The sequence below is a fragment of the Bos indicus x Bos taurus genome, chromosome 5, assembly GCF_003369695.1.
Source record: "Bos indicus x Bos taurus breed Angus x Brahman F1 hybrid chromosome 5, Bos_hybrid_MaternalHap_v2.0, whole genome shotgun sequence".
In the NCBI taxonomy this organism is placed as follows: domain Eukaryota; kingdom Metazoa; phylum Chordata; class Mammalia; order Artiodactyla; family Bovidae; genus Bos; species Bos indicus x Bos taurus.
Window position 1 is genome coordinate 92,837,718 of NC_040080.1, and position 22,424 is coordinate 92,860,141.

General features: G+C 44.9%; 1 protein-coding gene across 3 annotated transcripts; it reads right to left on the reverse strand.

The window, feature by feature from the left end:
- Positions 1–226: 226 nt before the first annotated feature.
- On the reverse strand, positions 227–22,075 carry LOC113893174 (keratin, type II cytoskeletal 6A). 3 transcript variants are annotated; one of them, XM_027542950.1, is made up of 10 exons: positions 21,466–22,075; positions 20,393–20,607; positions 19,991–20,051; positions 19,755–19,850; positions 19,196–19,360; positions 18,624–18,749; positions 17,581–17,801; positions 17,329–17,363; positions 17,176–17,217; positions 227–842 (listed from the first exon to the last, which is right to left on the reverse strand). In XM_027542950.1, exons 1-10 carry the CDS (start codon positions 22,003–22,005, stop codon positions 628–630), a joined length of 1,716 nt encoding a protein of 571 aa, XP_027398751.1. In that variant the 5' UTR covers positions 22,006–22,075; the 3' UTR covers positions 227–627. The 3 variants fall into 3 exon arrangements, with proteins under 3 accessions (XP_027398751.1, XP_027398750.1, XP_027398752.1); XM_027542949.1 differs by having other exon boundaries at positions 227–590; positions 16,924–17,217; XM_027542951.1 differs by lacking the exons at positions 17,176–17,217; positions 17,329–17,363; positions 17,581–17,801; ... (4 more) ...; positions 20,393–20,607; positions 21,466–22,075 and adding exons at positions 978–1,012; positions 1,230–1,450; positions 2,268–2,393; ... (3 more) ...; positions 3,752–3,966; positions 4,851–5,444 and having other exon boundaries at positions 227–866.
- Between the last annotated feature and the right edge of the window lie 349 nt (positions 22,076–22,424).

Below are 22,424 nucleotides of genomic sequence, written 5' to 3' on the forward strand. Positions count from 1 at the left end.
CCAGAGTCCTCCCATTACACTTGCCAAACATTTGGATTAAATTGTATCTGTGAGAGAAAGCTGATTATCAGTATCCCAAGCTGCTGTTTGTTGAAGTTCTCTACAGGAAGCGAGTGAGGCATATGGGGGTGGGGAGTGTGCTTCATGCCTGAGAAGTATGCTTCATCTGTCACGTGAAAACCTCAGGAACCATTTGTGACAAAGAAAGGCTATGTGAAACCACACATTATATGATAAATCTGCTTTATTTAGCAATACAAGTGAGCAAAGAGCAGAGGAAGCAACACAGGGATACAAATCCTGTACATCATAGAACTAGTCACTTGTGCTTTCACAATCACTGCAAGGGAGGAACACAACATCTCTGAGATGGGATCTCCTGGGCCAGTAGAAAGTAAGTGGGATTACCCTGTCTGGACTAGGACCCAAGTAACAACCTTCCAATGGTGAACAATGGAAGCTCAGTTGCAACAGGTTTTGGGAGAGAGGAGATGAGGACACTCAGCAACTTCAGTTTTAATTCAAGGAGTAAGAAAAGGAAGCAGGAAAGATAAAGCAACTGGAGGAGAGTGCAAAGCAACAGAGGGAGCCTGAGACATTGTGGGAGCTTGAGCCCATGACAGGACTTCAGTGCTTGTAGCCCTTCCTGCTGGAGGAGGAGGTGGTGGTGGTGTATTTGATGGTGGAACTGCTGCCCCCAGAGGAGCCGAAGCCACATCCTATGGCTCTGCCACTGCCAGAACTGAAGCCACCTCCAAGGCTGTGACCGCTGCTGTAGGAGTAGCCACTTCCTCCACTCACGCCTAAGCCACTGCCGAGACCGCTGGCACCACCATAGCCACCAGAGACAGTGGACTGGACCACGGCTGTGGAGGCAAAGGGACAAGGTCAGGACAAGATGGTGAGCTCACTCTGCCACACAGCATCCAGTCAGAGGGACACAAGGGCACGGGATGGGGGCAGGTGAAGGTACTTACAGATGTTGACTTGTCCAACGCCTTCCCCACTCAGCCTAGGAGAGAGAAGACACAGCCACGATGAGACCCAGAGCCACAGCTGGCCCCGCATGGGAAACCTCCGTGTGAGGAGAGTCCCCAGGAGCCTGCCTTCTCGGTGCTCTCCTGGGAGTAGCACTATGACCACCACTAGAGCACCTTCTACTTGGGCTCATTGGCAGGACTTCTTGGAGATGGAGCCAGATGATTGTGGAGGCTGTGTGAGTTACTCACCGGCACTCCTCGCCTTCCAGCAGCTTCCTGTAAGTGGCAATCTCCACATCCAGGGCCAGCTTGACATTCATGAGCTCCTGGTACTCCTTCAGGAGCCGGGCCATGTCTTGCTTGGCCTTCTGCAGGGCGTCCTCCAGGCCAGCCAGCTTGTTCCTGGCATCCTTGAGGGCCAGCTCCCCACGCTGCTCAGCGTCAGCGATGGCGGATTGCAGGCTGGCACACTAGAGGAGAGGAGGGCAGAGGAACCTGAATCTGGACTCCAGGGGAGAGGAAACATAGTTCTACTTTCCCAGTGAGGAAGAGCTCTAGAGCCCAGATCTCGTGGAAAAGGAGGTTTGATTCGTTTTGTCCAGTTTTTCTCCTTTCTACAAACCTTAACTAGTCTTGGAGTCCTTTAAGAAAATGTATTCCCTTCTGTGTTAACCACCCTAATGATGATGGGGCTGGAAGATACCACAGAAGACTGAAGACCAGGGGACATGGGAAGATATAGACCTACTGCCTAGTTTTGAATGTTGAACTTTGGATAAGTTCACATGGATGTACAATAACTTCTACAAAACCACAAACATCCTCCCTGAAAGACAATTTTATCTCAAACTCTTGAGACCTCACCTTCGTTTCACTTCACAGATTTTTTTGAACAACCTCATTTGTCCTGTGTCTTTTCTCAGATTCTTTTTCACATTGAGTATGAGCATATTTACAGCATTCTTCCCCTGCACTTTCTAGCCTGAGCTTTTCTTTGCCAACGTGTGTCTTGCATCCCCAACTCAATCATTCTCCTTATGGAATCTCATTTTGATGCCTCTAGACTCTGTGGATGAACCGCTGACCAGCTGAGATTTGTCCTATCCTGAGTTTGTTTCCTGCTCTTGAGTTGGGCTCCATCTCTCTAACCTGGGGAAACTCAACCATGACATGTCCTCCTCCCTCTGCTTTTTCCTCAGTGCCCAAGAATTTCCCACATGATGGTTGATGATACCTGATGGTCTAGAAAGGAAAGAATGCTTTTCTCTTCCATGGTCCCCACTGTACCTGCTTCTTGACGTGGTCAATCTCAGATCTCAGCCTCTGGATCACGCGGTTGATCTCAGAGATCTCCTGCTTGGTGTTGCGCAGGTCATCCCCGTGTCTGCCCGCCGTCACCCGCAGCTCCTCGTACTGTGAACCAGAGGGAGAGAAGGGGGCTGTCCATGGGCTTCACGGGACACTAATCAAGGTTTCAAAATAGAATCTAATGGTTTTCCATAAGACATTTAAAGAAAACTAGTGTTACTAGGTCATTGACGCTCTTCACCCATCACACACCATCCTTGGTAAGACTACTGACTGACTGGTTCTCTTCAGGACAAGCAATGTTCTGTACTCTTGCTGAGAGTCAACATTGAAATAAAGCTAAAACAAAAGTCATTCACCTTGATCTACATTAGCTTTCATCTTAACTTGGGTTCTTTGACCTACGAGACTCCGGCATAATTACCCAAAAGGTCTACCCTGAGAGGCCCCCACTTCTTAGTTGTAGTTTCCCCACTGAAGTCTACAGCCTCCCTGATGATCACAGAGGAGGCACAGGGATTCCTCACCACTCACCTTGGACTGGTACCAGGACTCAGCCTCAGCCCGGCTCCTCTGAGCGATCTCCTCATATTGGGCTTTGACTTCAGCGATGATGCTGTCCAGGTCCAGGTTGCGGTTGTTGTCCATGGAGAGGACCACAGAAGTGTCTGAGATGTGGGTTTGCATCTGAGCCAGTTCCTGCAGAACAAGAGATCATCCGATCATCCTTGGTCATGATGTTTAGAGAGGTACCTAGACCAAAGATATTCCACTCTTCACAAATCTCTTTAAAGGCAATAAAACAGAATGTGGAGAGATACTTACAGCATCATAGAAGGTTCTTAGGAAGTTGATCTCATCTGTGAGAGCGTCTACTTTGGCTTGTAGTTCAACCTTGTTCATGTAGGCAATATCCACATCCTGGGGAAGAAGCAAACAGCCTGGGATCAGATGAGCCCCCCTACACAGTCTGCTCCTGTTTTAGTCTCCTCAGTGATTCTTTTCTCAGAACCCTCTCCTTCAGGAAAGGGCCATGAACCCCTGATCTGACTCAATCTCACCTTCTTCAATTTCACAAACTCATTCTCTGCTGCTGTGCGTTTGTTGATTTCATCTTCGTATCTGGAATTAAAAGGAATAAAATCCAATTGAGTCAGGGGTGAAGATGATACAAGAAAAAGCAGCCTGGGATCTCCGCTTCCCAGAATGGATATATACAAATGAGACTTTTGTCAATAAGCCTGAAGGTTGTAATTTGTGGTTTCTAATTTCTTTACTCCATTACTCTTTCCATTCAACTTTTATGGCCCTTTTGTTCTTCAGGGTTTGTGTTTAGTAACAACTGTAATGTCATGTCTACTGACATGTTTTATTAAGAATCATGCCCTCATTTGGACCTGGTCATCTAACAGACTGAAGTGTGGGCTTCAGGAATCTAAGGTGTTTTCTCTCCTGTCACTCACTTGTTCTTGAAGTCCTCCACCGTGTCCTGCATCCCCCTGAGCTCCGAGTCCAGGCGGCCTCTCTCCCCAAGGATACTATCCAGCTGTCTCCTGAGGTTGTTGATGTACTGCTCGAACAAAGGCTCCAGGTTCTGCCTCACAGTCCTGGTGCCCTGCTCCTGCAGCAAGGTCCACTTGGTGTCCAGGACCTTGTTCTGCTGCTCCAGGAATCGGACCTGCAGGGAAACAAGATGGTTATCTGTGAGTTGACAAGTCCCCAGGCCGATCTGGTGGTCTGGTGGTGCTGGGCTGCTCCAGAGCCTGTACAGAGGCTGACAGTTCTGCTCCCCTGACTCTTTAGCTTCACACCACACAGATCTCATGGCCAAGTTTCCCCAGGGAGCTGTCAGATGTTCCCTCCCTCTCACTTATGGAGACTGTCAGTCAGTGACTTTCAACCCTTCCTGTCTTCCTCGTGACAAGAACAAGCACAAATGTACTTTATCATAGCATTTTTCTCCTATTGCACAGAGCTTTTACAAAGCACATGCCTCAGTTAAAGGGATATCAGATGTTTATAATCTAATGATTAGATTCCAATTCTATAATGATTGAATTTAATCTTGTTTCCCATATAGTGCATGAATCCGGCTGATACAAAGCCCCTTAAGGCTCATTTTCTGGTTCTACAGGTGAGTATTTCTATGGATATATACTTGAGTTGTTTTTCCTCAAACTCCCTTTTGTTTTTTGCTTTCTTTCCTCCATCCAGCATCCATCTATGACTCAAATGCAGTTTCCACTGCAATACCCTTTTAACTTCTTAGACCATCCAGAAGATCAAGCCATCTCATTGCATTCTCTCATTTCCTGTTCTTTCCTTCAGGATTGTCAAGAACTGTGACTATTTCCTTGGCAGGAATGGGGCCATGAGTAATTATAAATGATTTCCATCACCTTCTGCCTGGGGTCCACATGTAACCTGTCCTGTATCCCAGTGGAGAGCTCGCCTGAGTCCCACCCTCCTCTCCCCCGAGTCTCCCCTCCGGTAGAACAGGTCTCTTAGTTGGCTCTCTTGGGCACTCTGCAATCCCCACTAGGGCAGATGCTCCCAGCTCACCTTGTCGATGAAGGAGGCAAACTTGTTGTTGAGGGTCTTGATCTGCTCCCGCTCCTCAGTCCTCACCCGCTGGATGGTGGGGTCGATTTGCAGGTTGAGGGGAGTCAGGAGACTCTGGTTGACAGTGACCTCTTGGATGCCTCCAGGGGGGCACACAGGGAAGCCAGGACCACCAAAGCCACCTCCGAAGCCAGCTCCACCACCGAGCCCAAAGCCACTACCAGCCCCAGCACCAAAACCAAATCCACTCCCGGCTCCACCCCCGAAGCCATAGCCAACTCCAATTCTGCCGCCATAGCCACCACCGATGACACAGCTGCCCCCTGCGATGGAGATCCTCTTGGAGCCCCCCAGGCCATAGAGGCTGCGGCTGCCAAAGCCAGCTCCTCCACACACTCCAGCGAGGCCACCACTGCCCCTGGAGCGGGACAGGGACACGCTGCTGAAGCCAGAGCGGCACACCCCAGGGACTCTGGCTGAGCCGGCACTGAAGCCCCTGCGGCTGATGCTTTGGGTCTTCACGGTGGATTTGCAAGACATGGTTCCTGAAGAAGCAAAGACTGAGGAAGGAGCGAGGGGTGCAGTGCAGAGCTGAGAGGAGCAGGTCTGTAAGAGGAGCTTCCCAGCAGCAGCTTATATATGGAGAAAATGGGCTGGGCTCAGTCCTGGAAGGTGAGCCTGCAGGTTGGGAAGGGCCAGGCTTTACAAAGAGTGAGATCACATCTGGTTTATTAGAAAAGTTATGAAATGTGAAGATTGCATATTTGGTTTCCTTTAGTCAGGGAAAATTTCTCCTGCCTTCCAGCTTTGACAGCTCTGAGTACAGTAAGACTAGTCTCAACTCACTGAGCTGGGAGTTAGTCAGCAACTCACACAAAGGTTCTCCATGTAATGCTCGTGTGTGAAATGTACTGAGGCTCATTTGCCCTGGTGTTTCACCCACCAGCCAGAAATCCTGGAGAGCAAAATAGCCTAGCTTTTCTTACAATAATAATTATTATGTTTGTCATTAATTACAGAAGCTAAACATGACTTTTTTTTTGCTTTCCTCAAAATTTCCCACAGGTAGGTATGTAGATTTGCAATATAAATGGGTCTCTGTATGCCTATCACTGGATTTTATAAAAATTAATTTCTCATGATCAGTTTTATATCCTCTACACTCTCATGGAATTCCCTACAACTCTAATATACTGAAAAGCAGTTCCCAAATATCTTCTTTCATCTTTAGAATACAATTCAATATTTATCTGTAAATGAGTTGCTCTTTTGCACATACCCTTTATATATCCTTAATACTTAGATGTTCATTAACATCCAGAAGTATTTATTTAATCTTGGAAAAGTCTGTTTTTGTTATTTATATTTTGTGTCTTGCTTTTCCAAATCAGGATTCTAACAAGTTCCATAAATCTTGTGTTTGGGTGATGTATTTAATGTATTCTATTTTTATAATATTGAAGGTCATTAAATCTGCCTCCATCTTTCCACTTGCAGTTTATTTGTGAAAAAAAAAAAAAAGAGAGAGAAATGGTTTTATTTATGTTTTCCTGTTGTCCAATGTGGGAGTGTTAATTTGCATCATCATGTCATCTTCTTTAAGGTGGTCTCAAGTCTTTCTTGTATCCTATAACTGACAGTTCAAACTAGAAGCTTAATATGCTATCTCTTTAAACATTACAGTTATAAATGTCAGAATGCCTATTTATATACATAATATTGATAATTACACATCGACTTATTCATTTTAAAATATCAAATAAGTAATACACGACTTACATGCTCAAGGCCATTCCCAGCCCTATATAGTAAGACAGGTAAAGGTGTTACCATTCCCTGTGTATCCTTGTAGTCACCTCACTTAAATATTTCTGTGCTTCTCCTAGGGCATGTGTGAAGCACGTGAGAATATATATTGAATATACACATATATGTGAGATATATATATATATATATATATATATATACTCTTTTACAGTTATGGTATATGCACTTTGTCTCCCACATCTCTGTTCTCTCTCGGTTCTCATGCAGCATTCTCTGAGTACTATTTCCTATGGGTTGTTTTCTTCACCTTTATCTGTGATCCATTGTTGTGCATCAGCAAGGTCTTGTGCTGTTTTCAGCCTGGCCTTCATTTCCACAATGCCTTTATTTTTTCTCTACTACTTATCTGCAGTTTGCCAGCTAATATTTTAATCTTCTATTTCTCACTCTATTGCCCCTTGGCTTTATTATTTCATTATGTTTGTTTCATTGCCTCTTAGGAAATATTTTACCGTGACTTCTTGCTATTGAATGTTTCCTCTTGCTTTTCCTTTTCCTTGTGTTTTTTGTTTGCTTGTTTATTTGTTTGCTTTCATGTGAAGTGTCCTTTGTGGGTCCTGGAATGGTTCCTTCCTAATGAGGGCTCATCTCTGAATGATTTGAGATCCTTCTGGACTTGCCTTTACAGACAGTCTTCTGGGAGGAGAGGCCAGGCCACAACCAGAATAACAGGAATTCTCAGTAGGACACAGGCTGTATAAATAGTTCTTTTAATTTTAATTCATCCAAGCCAAGGAAGATGTCTGCAGAGTGGCTCACAGTTCAGTCTGTTTTCTTTGCTTCTCCAACAACAAGCTGCCAATAGGCATTGCCTCTGATTCCTTACCCAACCCTGCCTTCCCTGTGTCTTGAAACTTCAGCGCAAATAGGCTCTGCCTATAGCCCACGCACCCACTTCTGACTGTTGCAAAGACTGATTCTTCAATTCTTGGATATGCACCTGAGGACGTGTTCTTCACATTCACGCAGTAGGAGTTGCATGAGTCATAGGTGCCTGGCAACGGGAGACCTCAGGGTTAGCTTTGTGTACTGTTCTTCTATGTTTCCCACATTGTTTAGTTTTGATCCGTCTGTTTTCGAGAGTGTTCTTCACTGGATTTTCTGAGATGTGCATTGAAGACATCTTCTCTCTGAATTTTCCCAACATCTGTGATTGTTTTCTCTCTTTCTGTAGGAAGGATTTTGTATTCTTTTTTTTTTTAATTGAAGGAATTTAAGATGTTTTCCTTTTGGTGGCTGAGGGTGGAGATTACTTTTATGATTCTTGTTCTCCTTGTTTGGTTTAAGGCAATTTCTAAGAAAGAAAGATGCCTCCATTTCAGCTACATTCAGAAGTTTCCCATTCATATATTTATATTTAAAACACATAGCATTTAAAATATTAAGTAATAATTGCTGCTAGAAATATTACTTTTCCTTTCTTGCCCTGCATGAAAACTATTGGGTTCAATGAAGACATCATTGCTCAGGGCCCCCCTCCTAAGCCTGATGGGGTCACCTGAAAGTTGTCTATGATACATCAGATTTACCATCATCAGAAATTTCATTCCCAAATATATTAGTGTTCTTCTCAGTGAAACAACCTCTTTTACTACTTAATCAAAATTTGTATCATTGGAAGTCCAGTGGATACAATGAGAGAGAATAGTATGTAAACAGCCATGTACCAATCTCCCAGGTTAAACACTTATCCATATTTCTCAGTATTGTCTCATCTAATCCCCCTACTTCTCTTATTGAAATCTTCACCTTTTTGTTGATGTATTGTCAAGAAAATTAAGACATTAAGTCATTTCAATTGTCAGTATTTGTAAGCATGCCTAAGAAAGGATGACTTTTTAATCTAACTGTATAACAGTTTTGTATCTGTAGCAACAGTTGCTTCATAATGAAACTGAATGTCCATTTATGTCCACACTTCTCTGATTATTTCAAGATGTCTTTTTATGCTGGTTTACTAGAAGCAACATCCTAACTAGATTCTTGGGTCTCTTAAGATTCTTTCATACTGTAATAGATCCCTTTTTAACACCACTGATTTGTAGAAAAATTGTTTTTTTCTCTAGTATGTCTACCCTTGATTTGGTTCGTTGTTTCCTGTTGGTGCCACATAACTTCTAACCCCAGTTTTTCCTATATAGTAGTTGCTGCTGCTGCTGCTACTGCTAAGTCGCTTCAGTCATGTCCGACTCTGTGCGACCCCATAGACGGTAGCCCACCAGGCTCCCCTGTCCCTGGGATTCTCCAAGCAAGAACAGTGGAGTGGGTTGCCATTTCCTTCTCCAATGCATGAAAGTGAAAAGTGAAGGTGAAGTCGCTCAGTCGTGTCCGACTCTTCGTGACCCCGTGGACTGCAGCCCACCAGGCTTCTCCGTCCATGGGATTTTCCAGGCAAGAGTACTGGAGTGGGGTGCCATTGCCTTCTCCATATATAGTAGTTACATGAGTTAATTAGACTTTTCCCATTGTTTCAGGTAAGATTATGTCCCAGTTGGTCCTGTGAGCCCATATTGCCTCAGTTTGTGAGGAACATAATACTAGCTGTCCAGTTTAGTGATGTTAAGACTGATCTGTAGTAGAGCTGTAGTTCCATCCTTATCCCTCCATTAAAAAGTGCCAAATAAATTTGTCATCTAATATTTTACCATTCATTGGTCAAGTCCCACATTGATTATTCATTAGAGGTTGCAAATTTGTAATTTTGAATTTAACATCTCTCCTCATTTATCAGTTGGGAGTCATCTATAAAGAAGAAATCTTTATTGTTTATTTTTTAGATAGTAATATGTATTTTATTCAGACAGGAAAGGCAGAATAAGTGCTTCTTTCATATAATTTTGTAATTTTCATAACAGTGAATTGGGACCACCATAATTTCCAAATATAATGTTATTTTGGTTTTGTATGGTTGTAAATCCATAGTTCAAAAAATATATTCAATATGTTTCTGTCCAATGCAGGCATTAAACCTTTGGGGTACTTAAACTGTCCCATTTTATGCCACTTGAGTTCAGATTTTCTTCTGGGTCCTTTTGACAGGGCCCCATTGGGTTCTGAAAGCTTCTTTGTTGATAAGGACGAGAAGTCTCAAGTTACCTTGTACTTACCTTGCAGCAGACATGGAATCAGTCATTTCTGTGAGTAGCTAAGGTGCCTTTTATTGGGAAATGATATTTATAAGCTAGAATTTGTATGCTATGGATGTTCATTGTTACTGGGTTCTTCTAGGTTTGAAGTCTTTTCAAAATACAGATCTAGAAATATGTGAAAACATATTAGAAAATACTTAAATCAGAAGTTTTTAGATATATTTCAAATTCAAATGGGAGAATATAGGATGATTTTATAACTATATTTCTTTTTACTATATCTGAAAAGCTTAGCTCTGAATGGCATATTCCTTATTCGCTCTATCATACAACAAACCTGATATCTGGGCTTCCCTGATAGCTCAGTTGGTAAAGAATTGGCCTGCAGTGCAGGAGACCCATTTTGATTCTTGGGTCAGGAAGATCCACTGGAAAAAGGATAGGGTACCCACGCCAGTATTCTTGGGCTTCCCTTGTGGCTCAACTGGTGAAGAATCTGCCTGCAATGTAGGAGACCTGGGTTCTATCCCTGGGTTGGGAAGATTCCCCTGGAGAAGGGAAAGGCTACCCACTCCAGTATTCCAGATTGGAGAATTCCATGGACTGTGTAGTCCATGGGGTTGCAAAGAGTTGGACACAGCTGAGTATCTTTCCCTTTCACAACAATATGAGATTCCAGATTAACTCTAGCCTTGTGGTTCCAAATAGAAGCAGGAAAAACAGATTTTCCATGATTACATTGGTTGGAGAGAAGTTTCTTAAGTGAGGAAGTACAGATATGGATGGCAATGCACTTCAAAAAGGGGTTGCTACCGTTGCATGAGAAGACTGTGGACAATAAGAGTATTGGAGAAAATGGCACATTTGAGTGGACCTGCCTGTAAGACAAAAGAGGATGATTTCCCACTGCTACTTCCTTTCTGCTGTATCGGCACAGGAGCAGCTGAGAGGAGCTACCCCATGTCTGAAGTCAGGGGCGGCAGCCAAGAAGAGCTACCCCACATTTGAGGTCAGGGGAGGCGGCCGAGAGGAGCAACCCCATGTCCAAGGTCAGGAGGGGTGGCTGTGAGGAGATAACTCTCATGCAAGGTAAGAAGCAGCGGCTGCACTTTGCTGGAGCAGCCGTGAAGAGATACCCCACGTCCAAGGTAAGAAAAACCCAAGTAAGACGGTAGGTGTTGCGAGAGGGCATCAGATGGCAGACACACTGAGACCATAATCACAGAAAACTAGCTAATCTGATCACACGGACCACAGCCTTGTCTAACTCAATGAAACTAAGCCATGCCCGTGGGGCCACCCAAGATGGGCAGGTCATGGTGGAGAGGTCTGACAGAATGTGGTCCGCTGGAGAAGGGAATGGCAAACCGCTTCAGTATTCTTGCCTTGAGAACCCCATGAACAATATGAAAAGGCAAAATGATAGGATACTGAAAGGGGAACTCCCCGGGTCGCTAGGTGCCCAATATGCTACTGGAGATCAGTAGAGAAATAACTCCAGAAAGAACGAAGGGATGGAGCCAAAGCAAAAACAATACCCAGTTGTGGATGGGACTGGTGATAGAAGCAAGGTCCGATGCTGTGAAGAGCAATATTGCATAGGAACCTGGAATGTCAGGTTCATGAATCAAAACAAACTGGAAGTGGTCAAACAGGAGATGGCAAGAGTGAATGTTGACATTCTAGGAATCAGCGAACTAAAATGGACTGGAATGGGTGAATTTAATTCAGATGACCATTATATCTACTATATAGATATAGTGGGCAGGAATCCCTTGGAAGAAATGGAAGAAATGGAGTAGCCATTATGGTCAACAAAAGAGTCTGAAATGCAGTACTTGGATGCAATCTCAAAAACGACAGAATTATCTCTGTTTGTTTTCAAGGCAAACCATTCAATATCACGGTAATCCAAGCCTATGCCCCGACCAGTAATGCTGAAGAAGCTAAAATTGAACGGTTCTATGAAGACCTACAAAACCTTTTAGAACTAACACCCAAAAAAGATGTCCTTTTCATTACAGGGGACTGGAATGCAAAAGTAGGAAGTCAAGAAACACCTGGAGTAACAGGCAAATTTGGCCGTGGAGTACGGAATGAAGCAGGACAAAGGCTAATAGAGTTTTGCCAAGAGAACGCACTGGTCATAGCAAACACCCTCTTCCAACAACACAAGAGAAGACTCTACACATGGACATCACCAGATGGTCAACATCAAAATCAGATTGATTACATTCTTTGCAGCCAAGATGGAGAAGCTCTATACAGTCAGCAAAAACAAGACCTGGAGCTGACTGTGGCTCAGATCATGAACTCCTTATTGCCAAATTCAGACTAAAATTGAAGAAAGTGGGGAAAACCACTAGACCATTCAGGTTTGACCTAAATCAAATCCCTTATGATTATACAGTGGAAGTGAGAAATAGATTTAAGGGACTAGATCTGATAAACAGAGTGCCTGATGAACTATGAATGGAGGTTCATGACATTGTACAGGAGACAGGGATCAAGACCATCCCCATGGAAAAGAAATGCAAAAAATCAAAATGGCTGTCTGAGGAGGCCTTACAAATAGCTGTGAAAAGAAGAAGCAAAAAGCAAAGGAGAAAAGGAAAGATATAAGCATCTGAATGCAGAGTTCCAAAGAATAGCAAGGAGAGATAAGAAAGCCTTCCTCAGCAATCAATGCAAAGAAATAGAGGAAAACAACAGAATGGGAAAGACTAGAGATCTCTTCAGGAAAATTAGAGATCCCAAGGGAACATTTCATGCAAAGATGGGCTCGATAAAGGACAGGAATGGTATGGACCTAACAGAAGCAGAAGATATTAAGAAAAGGTGGCAAGAATACACAGAACTGTACAAAAAAAGATCTTCATGACCCAGATAATGATGATGGTGTGATCACTCACCTAGAGCCAGACATCCTGGAATGTGAAGTCAAGTGGGCCTTAGAAAGCATCACTACGAACAAAGCTAGTGGAGGGGATGGAATCCCAGTTGAGCTATTTCAAATCCGGAAAGACGCTGTGAAAGTGCTGCACTCAATATGCCAGCAAATTTGGAAAACTCAGCAGTGGCCACAGGACTGGAAAAGGTCAGTTTTCATTCCAGTCCCAAAGAAAGGCAATGCCAAAGAATGCTCAAACTACCGCACAATTGCACTCATCTCACACGCTAGTAAAGTAATGCTCAAAATTCTCCAAGCCAGGCTTCAGCAGTATGTGAATTGCAAACTTCTAGATGTTCAAGCTGGTTTTAGGAAAGGCAGAGGAACCAGAGATCAAATTGCCAACATCTGCTGGATCATCAAAAAAGCAAGAGAGTTCCATAAAAACATCTATTTCTGCTTTATTGACTATGCTAAAGCCTTTGACTGTGTGGATCACAATAAACTGTGGAAAATTCTGAAAGAGATGGGAATACCAGACCACCTGACCTGCCTCTTGAGAAATCTGAATGCAGGTCAGGAAGCAACAGTTAGAACTGGACATGGAACAACAGACTGGTTCCAAATAGGAAAAGGAGTACGTCAAGGCTGTATATTGTCACCCTGCTTATTTAACTTCTATGCAGAGTACATCATGAGAAACACTGGGCTGGAAGAAGCACAAGCTGGACTCAAGATTGCTGGAAGAAATATCAATAACCTCAGATATGTAGATGACACCACCCTTATGGCAGAAAGTGAAGAGGAACTAAAAAGCCTCTTGATGAAAGTGAAAGAGGAGAGTGAAAAAATTCCTTAAATCTCAACTTTCAGAAAACTAAGATCATGGCATCTGGTCCCATCACTTCACGGCAGATAGATGGAAAAACAGTGGAAACAGTGTCAGACTTTATTTTTCTGGGCTCCAAAATCACTGCAGATGGTGATTTCAGCCATGAAATTAAAAGACGCTTACTCCTTGGAAGGAAAGTTATGACCAACCTAGATAGCATATTCAAAAGCAGAGATATTACTTTGCCAACAAAGGTCTGTCTAGTCAAAGCTATGGCTTTTCCAGTGGTCATGTATGGATGTGAGTTAGACTGTGAAGAAAGCTGAGCACTGAAGAATTGATGCTTTTGAACTGTGGTGTTGGAGAAGACTCTTGAGAGTCCCTTGGACTGCAAGGAGATCCAACCAGTCCATCCTAAAGGAGATCAGTCCTGGGGTTCATTGGAAGGGCTGATGCTGAAGCTGAAACTCCAATACTTTGGCCACCTCATGCGAAGAGTTGACTCATTAGAAAAGACCCTGATGCTGGGAGGGGTTGGGGGTGGGAGAAAAGGGGACAACAGAGGATGAGATTGCTGGATGGCATCACCAACTCGATGAGTTTGAGTGAACTCCAGGAGTTGGTGATGGACAGGGAGGCCTGGTGTGCTGCGATTCATGGGGTCGCAAAGAGTCGGACATGACTGAGTGACTGAATTGAACTGAACTGAACTCCCTTTCTAGTGTTGAAGGGAGATCCCTGGAGTCTTCAAGGTGACAGCCTTGAAGAGAAGAGATGACCTAGAGAAAGTCATGGTCCAAGATATCCAGTTGCTCTCAAAGACGGACTCCTCAACACCTTTTTCCTCCCATCCTGAGGTCTACTGTTAGCTATTCTCAAGAACAAGTATGATGAAGAGATAGTTAGCACGGAGTCTGTAGGAAATGCTTCCTGGGGCATGCAGCGGGCAGAGAAGACCAATCTGCTTTCAGGACCTTTGGAAATGTTCCCTCTTCTGCTTGTGCCACAGTCTGTGCCCCCACGAACTGTGATGTCATTCATTAGTCTGTGCTGGGGATTCTAGCCAACATAGCTATAATCTACCTTGTATGGCTCACAAGTGATCATCCTGGATCACAGAAGATTCAGGTAAGGTGAACTTTGGATATAGCTTCTAAGTAGGAAAAGTTCTTCTATTTGAGATTGTTATGAAAAAGATGTATTTTCTGTATTTTCCAGGTACCTTGACCCTGTACTGGAGGAAGCAATTGACTAGCCTCCTTAGGAGTCAAATCTAGTATCTAACAACCTTTGGTACTGCCAAGTCCTTCCTTACTTCAAAAGCAAGACTTTACTGTTTCAACAGAAAAAATGTTTCTTCCTATTCAGCCCTCAAAGAGCAAAAGAAATCAATCTGAAAGCTTTAATCTCATGCACGTTAATCAAGAGATTGATCCTTTTCTTCCTTACTACCAAAATAGTAACCACATTTAATTTCAGATGTCATACAGTGAGGACATCATGGGGAACACACTTTCTCTTTTGCAATAACAAGGTTCAACATCAAAACATTTAGGAAGTGCACAGATTAAAAAAATACAGTTTACTGGAGTTAAAACCAACATGAGATTGTCAATATTATTGTTTTATCATTAGCCATTCAATGATTTCTCTGTATCTCTGTCCCTCCAACTGTCTTTCTGTTTCTTTGTGACTCTGTCTCTTTCTTTACCTTGTTTGTTTTATAATTTTATATGAAAATTAGTAAAAAATACAGATGATACTTGAACCCCTTGCCTTAACGTTTTCCATAATAACTATGTTTCATTTAGTCATTGTGTCTCCTTAGACCCTTCCTGGCTTAACAGAGTTTTCAGATTTTCCTTGTCTTCATGACTTAGAAAGTTTTGAGGAACCCTGCCAGTCTGTTTTCTCGATGTAGATATCGTGAATAATTATTTCATAATTGGGCTTTAATCCAAATATTATTTATTTATCTATTTATGTATGGCTCAAGAAGTTTCAGTTTGTCTACTAATAGCTCTTTCAGTGTCTTCTGTGACTATTTCTTCACTTTTTGCCACTGAAAGATGCTCCAGAATCGCCTTTGCTTACACTCCTCCCCATTTGTGGAATCAGACATATCTCCTCGATTCTTCAGAAGAGAACTTGCATGGTATTAGGTGGATTCTCCAGAGACATCATCTGAGATTAGGGCTGCAGACAAAACAGACTGGAAACAATTACTAAATCTCAGGAACATTGCCTGACTCTCAGACCAACCTTGCACTGTATCATGAGAATTTCCTTACCCATTCAGAAAGTCAAAGGAAGCCAAGACACAGCTGAGAGAGAATGCAAGGCCATGTCTTTGGAGTGGCAAAGACCCGACCTCTTTGAGTCTCTCTGAGAGGCTTTTGGGGTGAGGAAAAAGGCCTTCCCATTCCTATTTTGTCTCCATACTTAAAAAAATCAGCACCTGCATTTTGTTTCTGAGTCTGTAGATCCTGGAAATTAACCAATGTTTCCATTATTTCCCAGGTGAAACTTTATTGGGATTCATATCCCAGAAGTACAAGTCCTTGCATTTGTACTGTTTCCTCAGGATACATTGCTAAAAGCATACTTTCAGTTCAGAAGTATATACTTTTAAATTACACCTGACACATGTTGTCAGGCTTATGGTCATAAGGCAATTTAAAATATAAATCAGACATCTTACACTCTGGTCAGTGTTCTTCTGATCTAATTAGACTGTAATATGATTCTCTGAGGAATATGGATAACTACTGTGGCAGAAGGAGGTAGAATCATAGAGACAAGTCAGAGAAACTAAACTGCTGAGACCTAATCTGAGCAGTAAAACCAGACTTTACTGTGATGGACCCAGATCCCTCCCATTCCACATGCCAAGCTGTTCTCGGAGGACTCCTGGCATCAGGATGTTAAATTGCTGTCTGTTGAAGTTCTCTAAAGGAGGAGAGTGAAGCACAACGGGGACTGGGAGTATGCTTCACTCCTGGGAAGGCATTTATCAGATGAAAACCTCAAGATCCATTGGCGACAAAGAAAAGCTATGTGAAACCACACATTATATGATAAATCAGCTTTATTTAGCAATACAAGTGAGCAAAGAGCAGAGGAAGCAACACGGAGATACAGACCCTGTACATCAAAGAACCAGTCACTTCTGCTTTCACAATCACTGAAATGGAGGATCACAACACCTCTGAGACGGGACTTCCTGGGCCAGTGGAAAGCAAGGAGGATTCCCTGTCTGGACTAGGACCAAATAGTTAATTTCCGATGGTGAACAGTGGAAGCTCAGGTAGAGCAGGTATTGGCAGAGGGAGATGAAGGCACTCAATAACTTCAGTTCTAAATTAAAGTAAGAGATGAAGAGAGTAGAAGATAGGAAGCAACTAGAGGAGAGGGTGGTAAAACTGGAGAGGGAGCCTGAGACATTGTGGGAGCTTGAGCCCATGACAGGACTTCAGTGCTTGTAGCCCTTCCTGCTGGAGGAGGAGGTGGTGGTGGTGTATTTGATGGTGGAACTGCTGCCCCCAGAGGAGCCGAAGCCACACCCTATGGCTCTGCCACTGCCAGAACTGAAGCCACCTCCAAGGCTGTGACCGCTGCTGTAGGAGTAGCCACTTCCTCCACTCACGCCTAAGCCACTGCCGAGACCGCTGGCACCACCATAGCCACCAGCACCACCATAGCCACCAGAGACAGTGGACTGGACCACGGCTGTGGAGGCAAAGGGACAAGGTCAGGACAAGAGGGTGAGCTCACTCTGCCACACAGAGTCCAGTCAGAGGGACACAGGGGCAAGGGATGGGGGCAGGTGAAGGTACTTACAGATGTTGACTTGTCCAACGCCTTCCCCACTCAGCCTAGGAGAGAGAAGACACAGCCACAATGAGACCCAGAGCCACAGCTGGCCCCGCATGGGAAACCTCCGTGTGAGGAGAGTCCCCTGGACCCTGCCTTCTCAGTGCTGTCCTGGGAGTAGCACTATGACCACTGCTAGAGCGCCTTCCACTTGGGCTCATTGGCAGGACTTCTTGGAGATGGAGCCAGATGATTGCGGAGGCTGTGTGAGTTACTCACCTGCACTCCTCGCCTTCCAGCAGCTTTCTGTAGGTGGCAATCTCCACGTCCAGGGCCAGCTTGACATTCATGAGCTCCTGGTACTCCTTCAGGAGCCGGGCCATGTCCTGCTTGGCCTTCTGCAGGGCGTCCTCCAGGTCAGCCAGCTTGCTCCTGGCATCCTTGAGGGCCAGCTCCCCACGCTGCTCGGCATCGGCAATGGCGGATTGCAGGCTGGCACACTAGAGGAGAGGAGGGCAGAGGAACCTGAATCTGGACTCCAGGGGAGAGGAAACATAGTTCTACTTTCCCAGTGAGGAAGAGCTCTAGAGCCCAGATCTCGTGGAAATGGAGGTTTGATTTGTTTTGTCCAGTTTTTCTCGGTGCTGCAAACCTTAACTATTCTAGGAGCACCTTGAGAAATTCTATTCCCTTCTGTGTTAACCACCCAAATGATGATGGGGCTAGACAATACCACAGCAGACCAAAGACCAGGGAACAAAGGAAGAAATGGACCCACTGACTTGTGTTGAATGTTGACAGTTTCGGTAAGTTCATATGGATGTACATTAACTTATAGAAAGCCACAAACATCCTCAGTGAGGAGATGATTTCATCTTAAGCTGTCAAGACTTTGCCTTCCTTCCTCTTCACAGTTTTGGACAACCCTCATTTTTCCTGTGTCTTTTCTCAGATTCTTTTTATAATGAATCTGAGCATATATGCAGCATTCTTCTCCACACTTTCTGTCCTAAACTTTTCTTTGTCAACTTGCATCTTGAATTATCAACTCAATCACTCCCCTTGTGGAATCTCATTTCAATGCCTGTAGACTGTACCTTTGTCCCAGTGACCAGTAGAGATTCGGCCTATCTTGAGTTTGTTTCCTGCTCTTGAGTTGGGCTCCATCTCTCTAACCTGGGGAAACTCTCCCAGAGAGGAAATACATGGCCTTCTCTCCCTGCTTTTCCCTCAGTTCCCAGAAATTTCCCACATGATGGTTGATGATACCTGATGGTCTAGGAAGGAAAGAATGCTTTTCTCTTCCATGGTCCCCACTGTACCTGCTTCTTGACGTGGTCAATCTCAGATCTCAGCCTCTGGATCACGCGGTTGATCTCAGAGATCTCCTGCTTGGTGTTGCGCAGGTCATCCCCGTGTCTGCCCGCCGTCACCCGCAGCTCCTCGTACTGTGAACCAGAGGGAGACAAGGGGGCTGTCCATGGGCTTCACAGGACACTAATCAAGGTTTTCAAAATAGAATCTAATGGTTTTCCATAAGACATTTAAAGAAAACTAGTGTTACTAGGTCATTGACGCTCTTCACTAATCACACATCATTCTTGGTAAGACCACTGACTGACTGGTTCTCTTCAGGACAAGCAATGTTCTGTACTCTTGCTGAGAGTCAACATTGAAATAAAGCTAAAACAAAAGTCACTCACCTTGATCTACATTAGCTTTCATCTTAACTTGGGTTCTTTGACCTACGAGACTCCGGCATAATTACCCAAAAGGTCTACCCTGAGAGGTCCCCCACTTCTTAGTTGTAGGTTCCGCACTGAAGTCTACAGCCTCATTGATGTTCACAGAGGAGGCACAGGGATTCTTCATCAGCTGCCGCCTCACCACTCACCTTGGACTGGTACCAGGACTCAGCCTCAGCCCGGCTCCTCTGAGCAATCTCCTCATATTGGGCTTTGACTTCAGCGATGATGCTGTCCAGGTCCAGGCTGCGGTTGTTGTCCATGGAGAGGACCACAGAAGTGTCTGAGATGTGGGTTTGCATCTGAGCCAGTTCCTACAGAACAAGAGATCATCCGATTATCTTTGGTCATGATGTTTAGAGGTACCTAGGCAAAGGCAACCCACTCCAGTACTCTGGCCTGGAGAATCCCATGGACAGAGGAGCCTGGTGGGCTGCAGTCCATGGGGTCGCTAGGAGTCAGACATGACTGAACGACTTCACTTTCACTTCTCACTTTCATGCACTGGAGAAGGAAATGGCAACCCACTCCAGTGTTCTTGCCTGGAGAATCCCAGGGATGGGGGAGCCTGGTGGGCTGCCGTCTATGGGGTCGCACAGAGTCGGACACGACTGAAGCGACTTAGCAGCAGCAGCAGCAGACCAGAGATATTCCACTCCTCACAAATCTTTTTAAAGGCAATAAAACAGAATGTGGAGAGATACTTACAGCATCATAGAAGGTTCTTAGGAAGTTGATCTCATCTGTGAGAGCGTCTACTTTGGCTTGTAGTTCAACCTTGTTCATGTAGGCAATATCCACATCCTGGGGAAGAAGCAAACAGCCTGGGATCAGATGAGCCCCCCTACACAGTCTGCTCCTGTTTTAGTCTCCTCAGTGATTCTTTTCTCAGAATCCTCTCCTTCAGGAAAGGGCCATGAACCCCTGATCTGACTCAATCTCACCTTCTTCAATTTCACAAACTCATTCTCTGCTGCTGTGCGTTTGTTGATTTCATCTTCGTATCTGGAATTAAAAGGAATAAAATCCAATTGAGTCAGGGGTGAAGATGATACAAGAAAAAGCAGCCTGGGATCTCCGCTTCCCAGAATGGATATATACAAATGAGACTTTTGTCAATAAGCCTGAAGGTTGTAATTTGTGGTTTCTAATTTCTTTACTCCATTACTCTTCCCATTCAACTTTTATGGCCCTTTTGTTCTTCAGGGTTTGTGTTTAGTAACAACTGTAATGTCATGTCTACTGACATGTTTTATTAAGAATCATGCCCTCATTTGGACCTGGTCATCTAACAGACTGAAGTGTGGGCTTCAGGAATCTAAGGTGTTTTCTCTCCTGTCACTCACTTGTTCTTGAAGTCCTCCACCGTGTCCTGCATCCCCCTGAGCTCCGAGTCCAGGCGGCCTCTCTCCCCAAGGATACTATCTAGCTGTCTCCTGAGGTTGTTGATGTACTGCTCGAACAAAGGCTCCAGGTTCTGCCTCACAGTCCTGGTGCCCTGCTCCTGCAGCAAGGTCCACTTGGTGTCCAGGACCTTGTTCTGCTGCTCCAGGAATCGGACCTGCAGGGAAACAAGATGGTTATCTGTGAGTTGACAAGTCCCCAGGCTGATCTGGTGGTCTGGTGGTGCTGGGCTGCTCCAGAGCCTGTACAGAGGCTGACAGTTCTGCTCCCCTGACTCTTTAGCTTTACACCACACAGATCTCATGGCCAAGTTTCCCCAAGGAGCTGTCAGATGTTCCCTCCCTCTCACTTATGGAGACTGTCAGTCAGTGACTTTCAACCCTTCCTGTCTTCCTCGTGACCAGAACAAGCACAAATGTATTTTATCATAGCATTTTTCTCCTATTGCACAGAGCTTTTACAAAGCACATGCCTCAGTTAAAGGGATATCAGATGTTTATAATCTAATGATTAGATTCCAATTCTATAATGATTGAATTTAATCTTGTTTCCCATATAGTGCATGAATCCGGCTGATACAAAGTCCCTTATGGATATATACTTGAGTTGTTTTTCCTCAAACTCCCTTTTGTTTTTTGCTTTCTTTCCTCCATCCAGCATCCATCTATGACTCAAATGCAGTTTCCACTGCAATACCCTTTTAACTTTCTTAGACCATCCAGAAGATCAAGCCATCTCATTGCATTCTCTTATTTTCTGTTCTTTCCTTCAGGATTGTCAAGAACTGTGACTATTTCCTTGGCAGGAATGTGGCCATGTGAGGGATGAGTAGTTATAAATGATTTCCATCACCTTCTACTTGGGGTCCACATGTAGCCTGTCCTGTATCCCACTGGAGAGCTCGCCTGAGTCCCACCCTCCTCTCCCCCGAGTCTCCCCTCCGGTAGAACAGGTCTCTTAGTTGGCTCTCTTGGGCACTCTGCAATCCCCACTAGGGCAGATGCTCCCAGCTCACCTTGTCGATGAAGGAGGCAAACTTGTTGTTGAGGGTCTTGATCTGCTCCCGCTCCTCAGTCCTCACCCGCTGGATGGTGGGGTCGATTTGCAGGTTGAGGGGAGTCAGGAGACTCTGGTTGACGGTGACCTCTTGGATGCCTCCAGGGGGGCACACAGGGAAGCCAGGACCACCAAAGCCACCTCCGAAGCCAGCTCCACCACCGAGCCCAAAGCCACTACCAGCCCCAGCACCAAAACCAAATCCACTCCCGGCTCCACCCCCGAAGCCATAGCCAACTCCAATTCTGCCGCCATAGCCACCACCGATGACACAGCTGCCCCCTGCGATGGAGATCCTCTTGGAGCCCCCCAGGCCATAGAGGCTGCGGCTGCCAAAGCCAGCTCCTCCACACACTCCAGCGAGGCCGCCACTGCCCCTGGAGCGGGACAGGGACACGCTGCTGAAGCCAGAGCGGCACACCCCAGGGACTCTGGCTGAGCCGGCACTGAAGCCCCTGCGGCTGATGCTTTGGGTCTTCACGGTGGATTTGCAAGACATGGTTCCTGAAGAAGCAGAGACTGAGGAAGGAGCGAGGGGTGCAGTGCAGAGCTGAGAGGAGCAGGTCTGTAAGAGGAGCTTCCCAGCAGCAGCTTATATATGGAGAAAATGGGCTGGGCTGAGTCCTGGAAGGTGAGCCTGCAGGTTGGGAAGGGCCAGGCTTTACAAAGAGTGAGATCACATCTGGTTTATTAGAAAAGTTGTAAAATGTGAAGATTGCATATTTGGTTTCCTTTAGTCAGGGAAAATTTCTCCTGCCTTCCAGCTTTGACAGCTCTGAGTATAGTAAGACTAGTCTCAACTCACTGAGCTGGGAGTTAGTCAGCAACTCACACAAAGGTTCTCCATGTAATGCTCGTTGTGAAATGTAGAGTTCTTCTCCCATGGTGTTTCACTCACTAGCCAGAGATCCCAGAAAG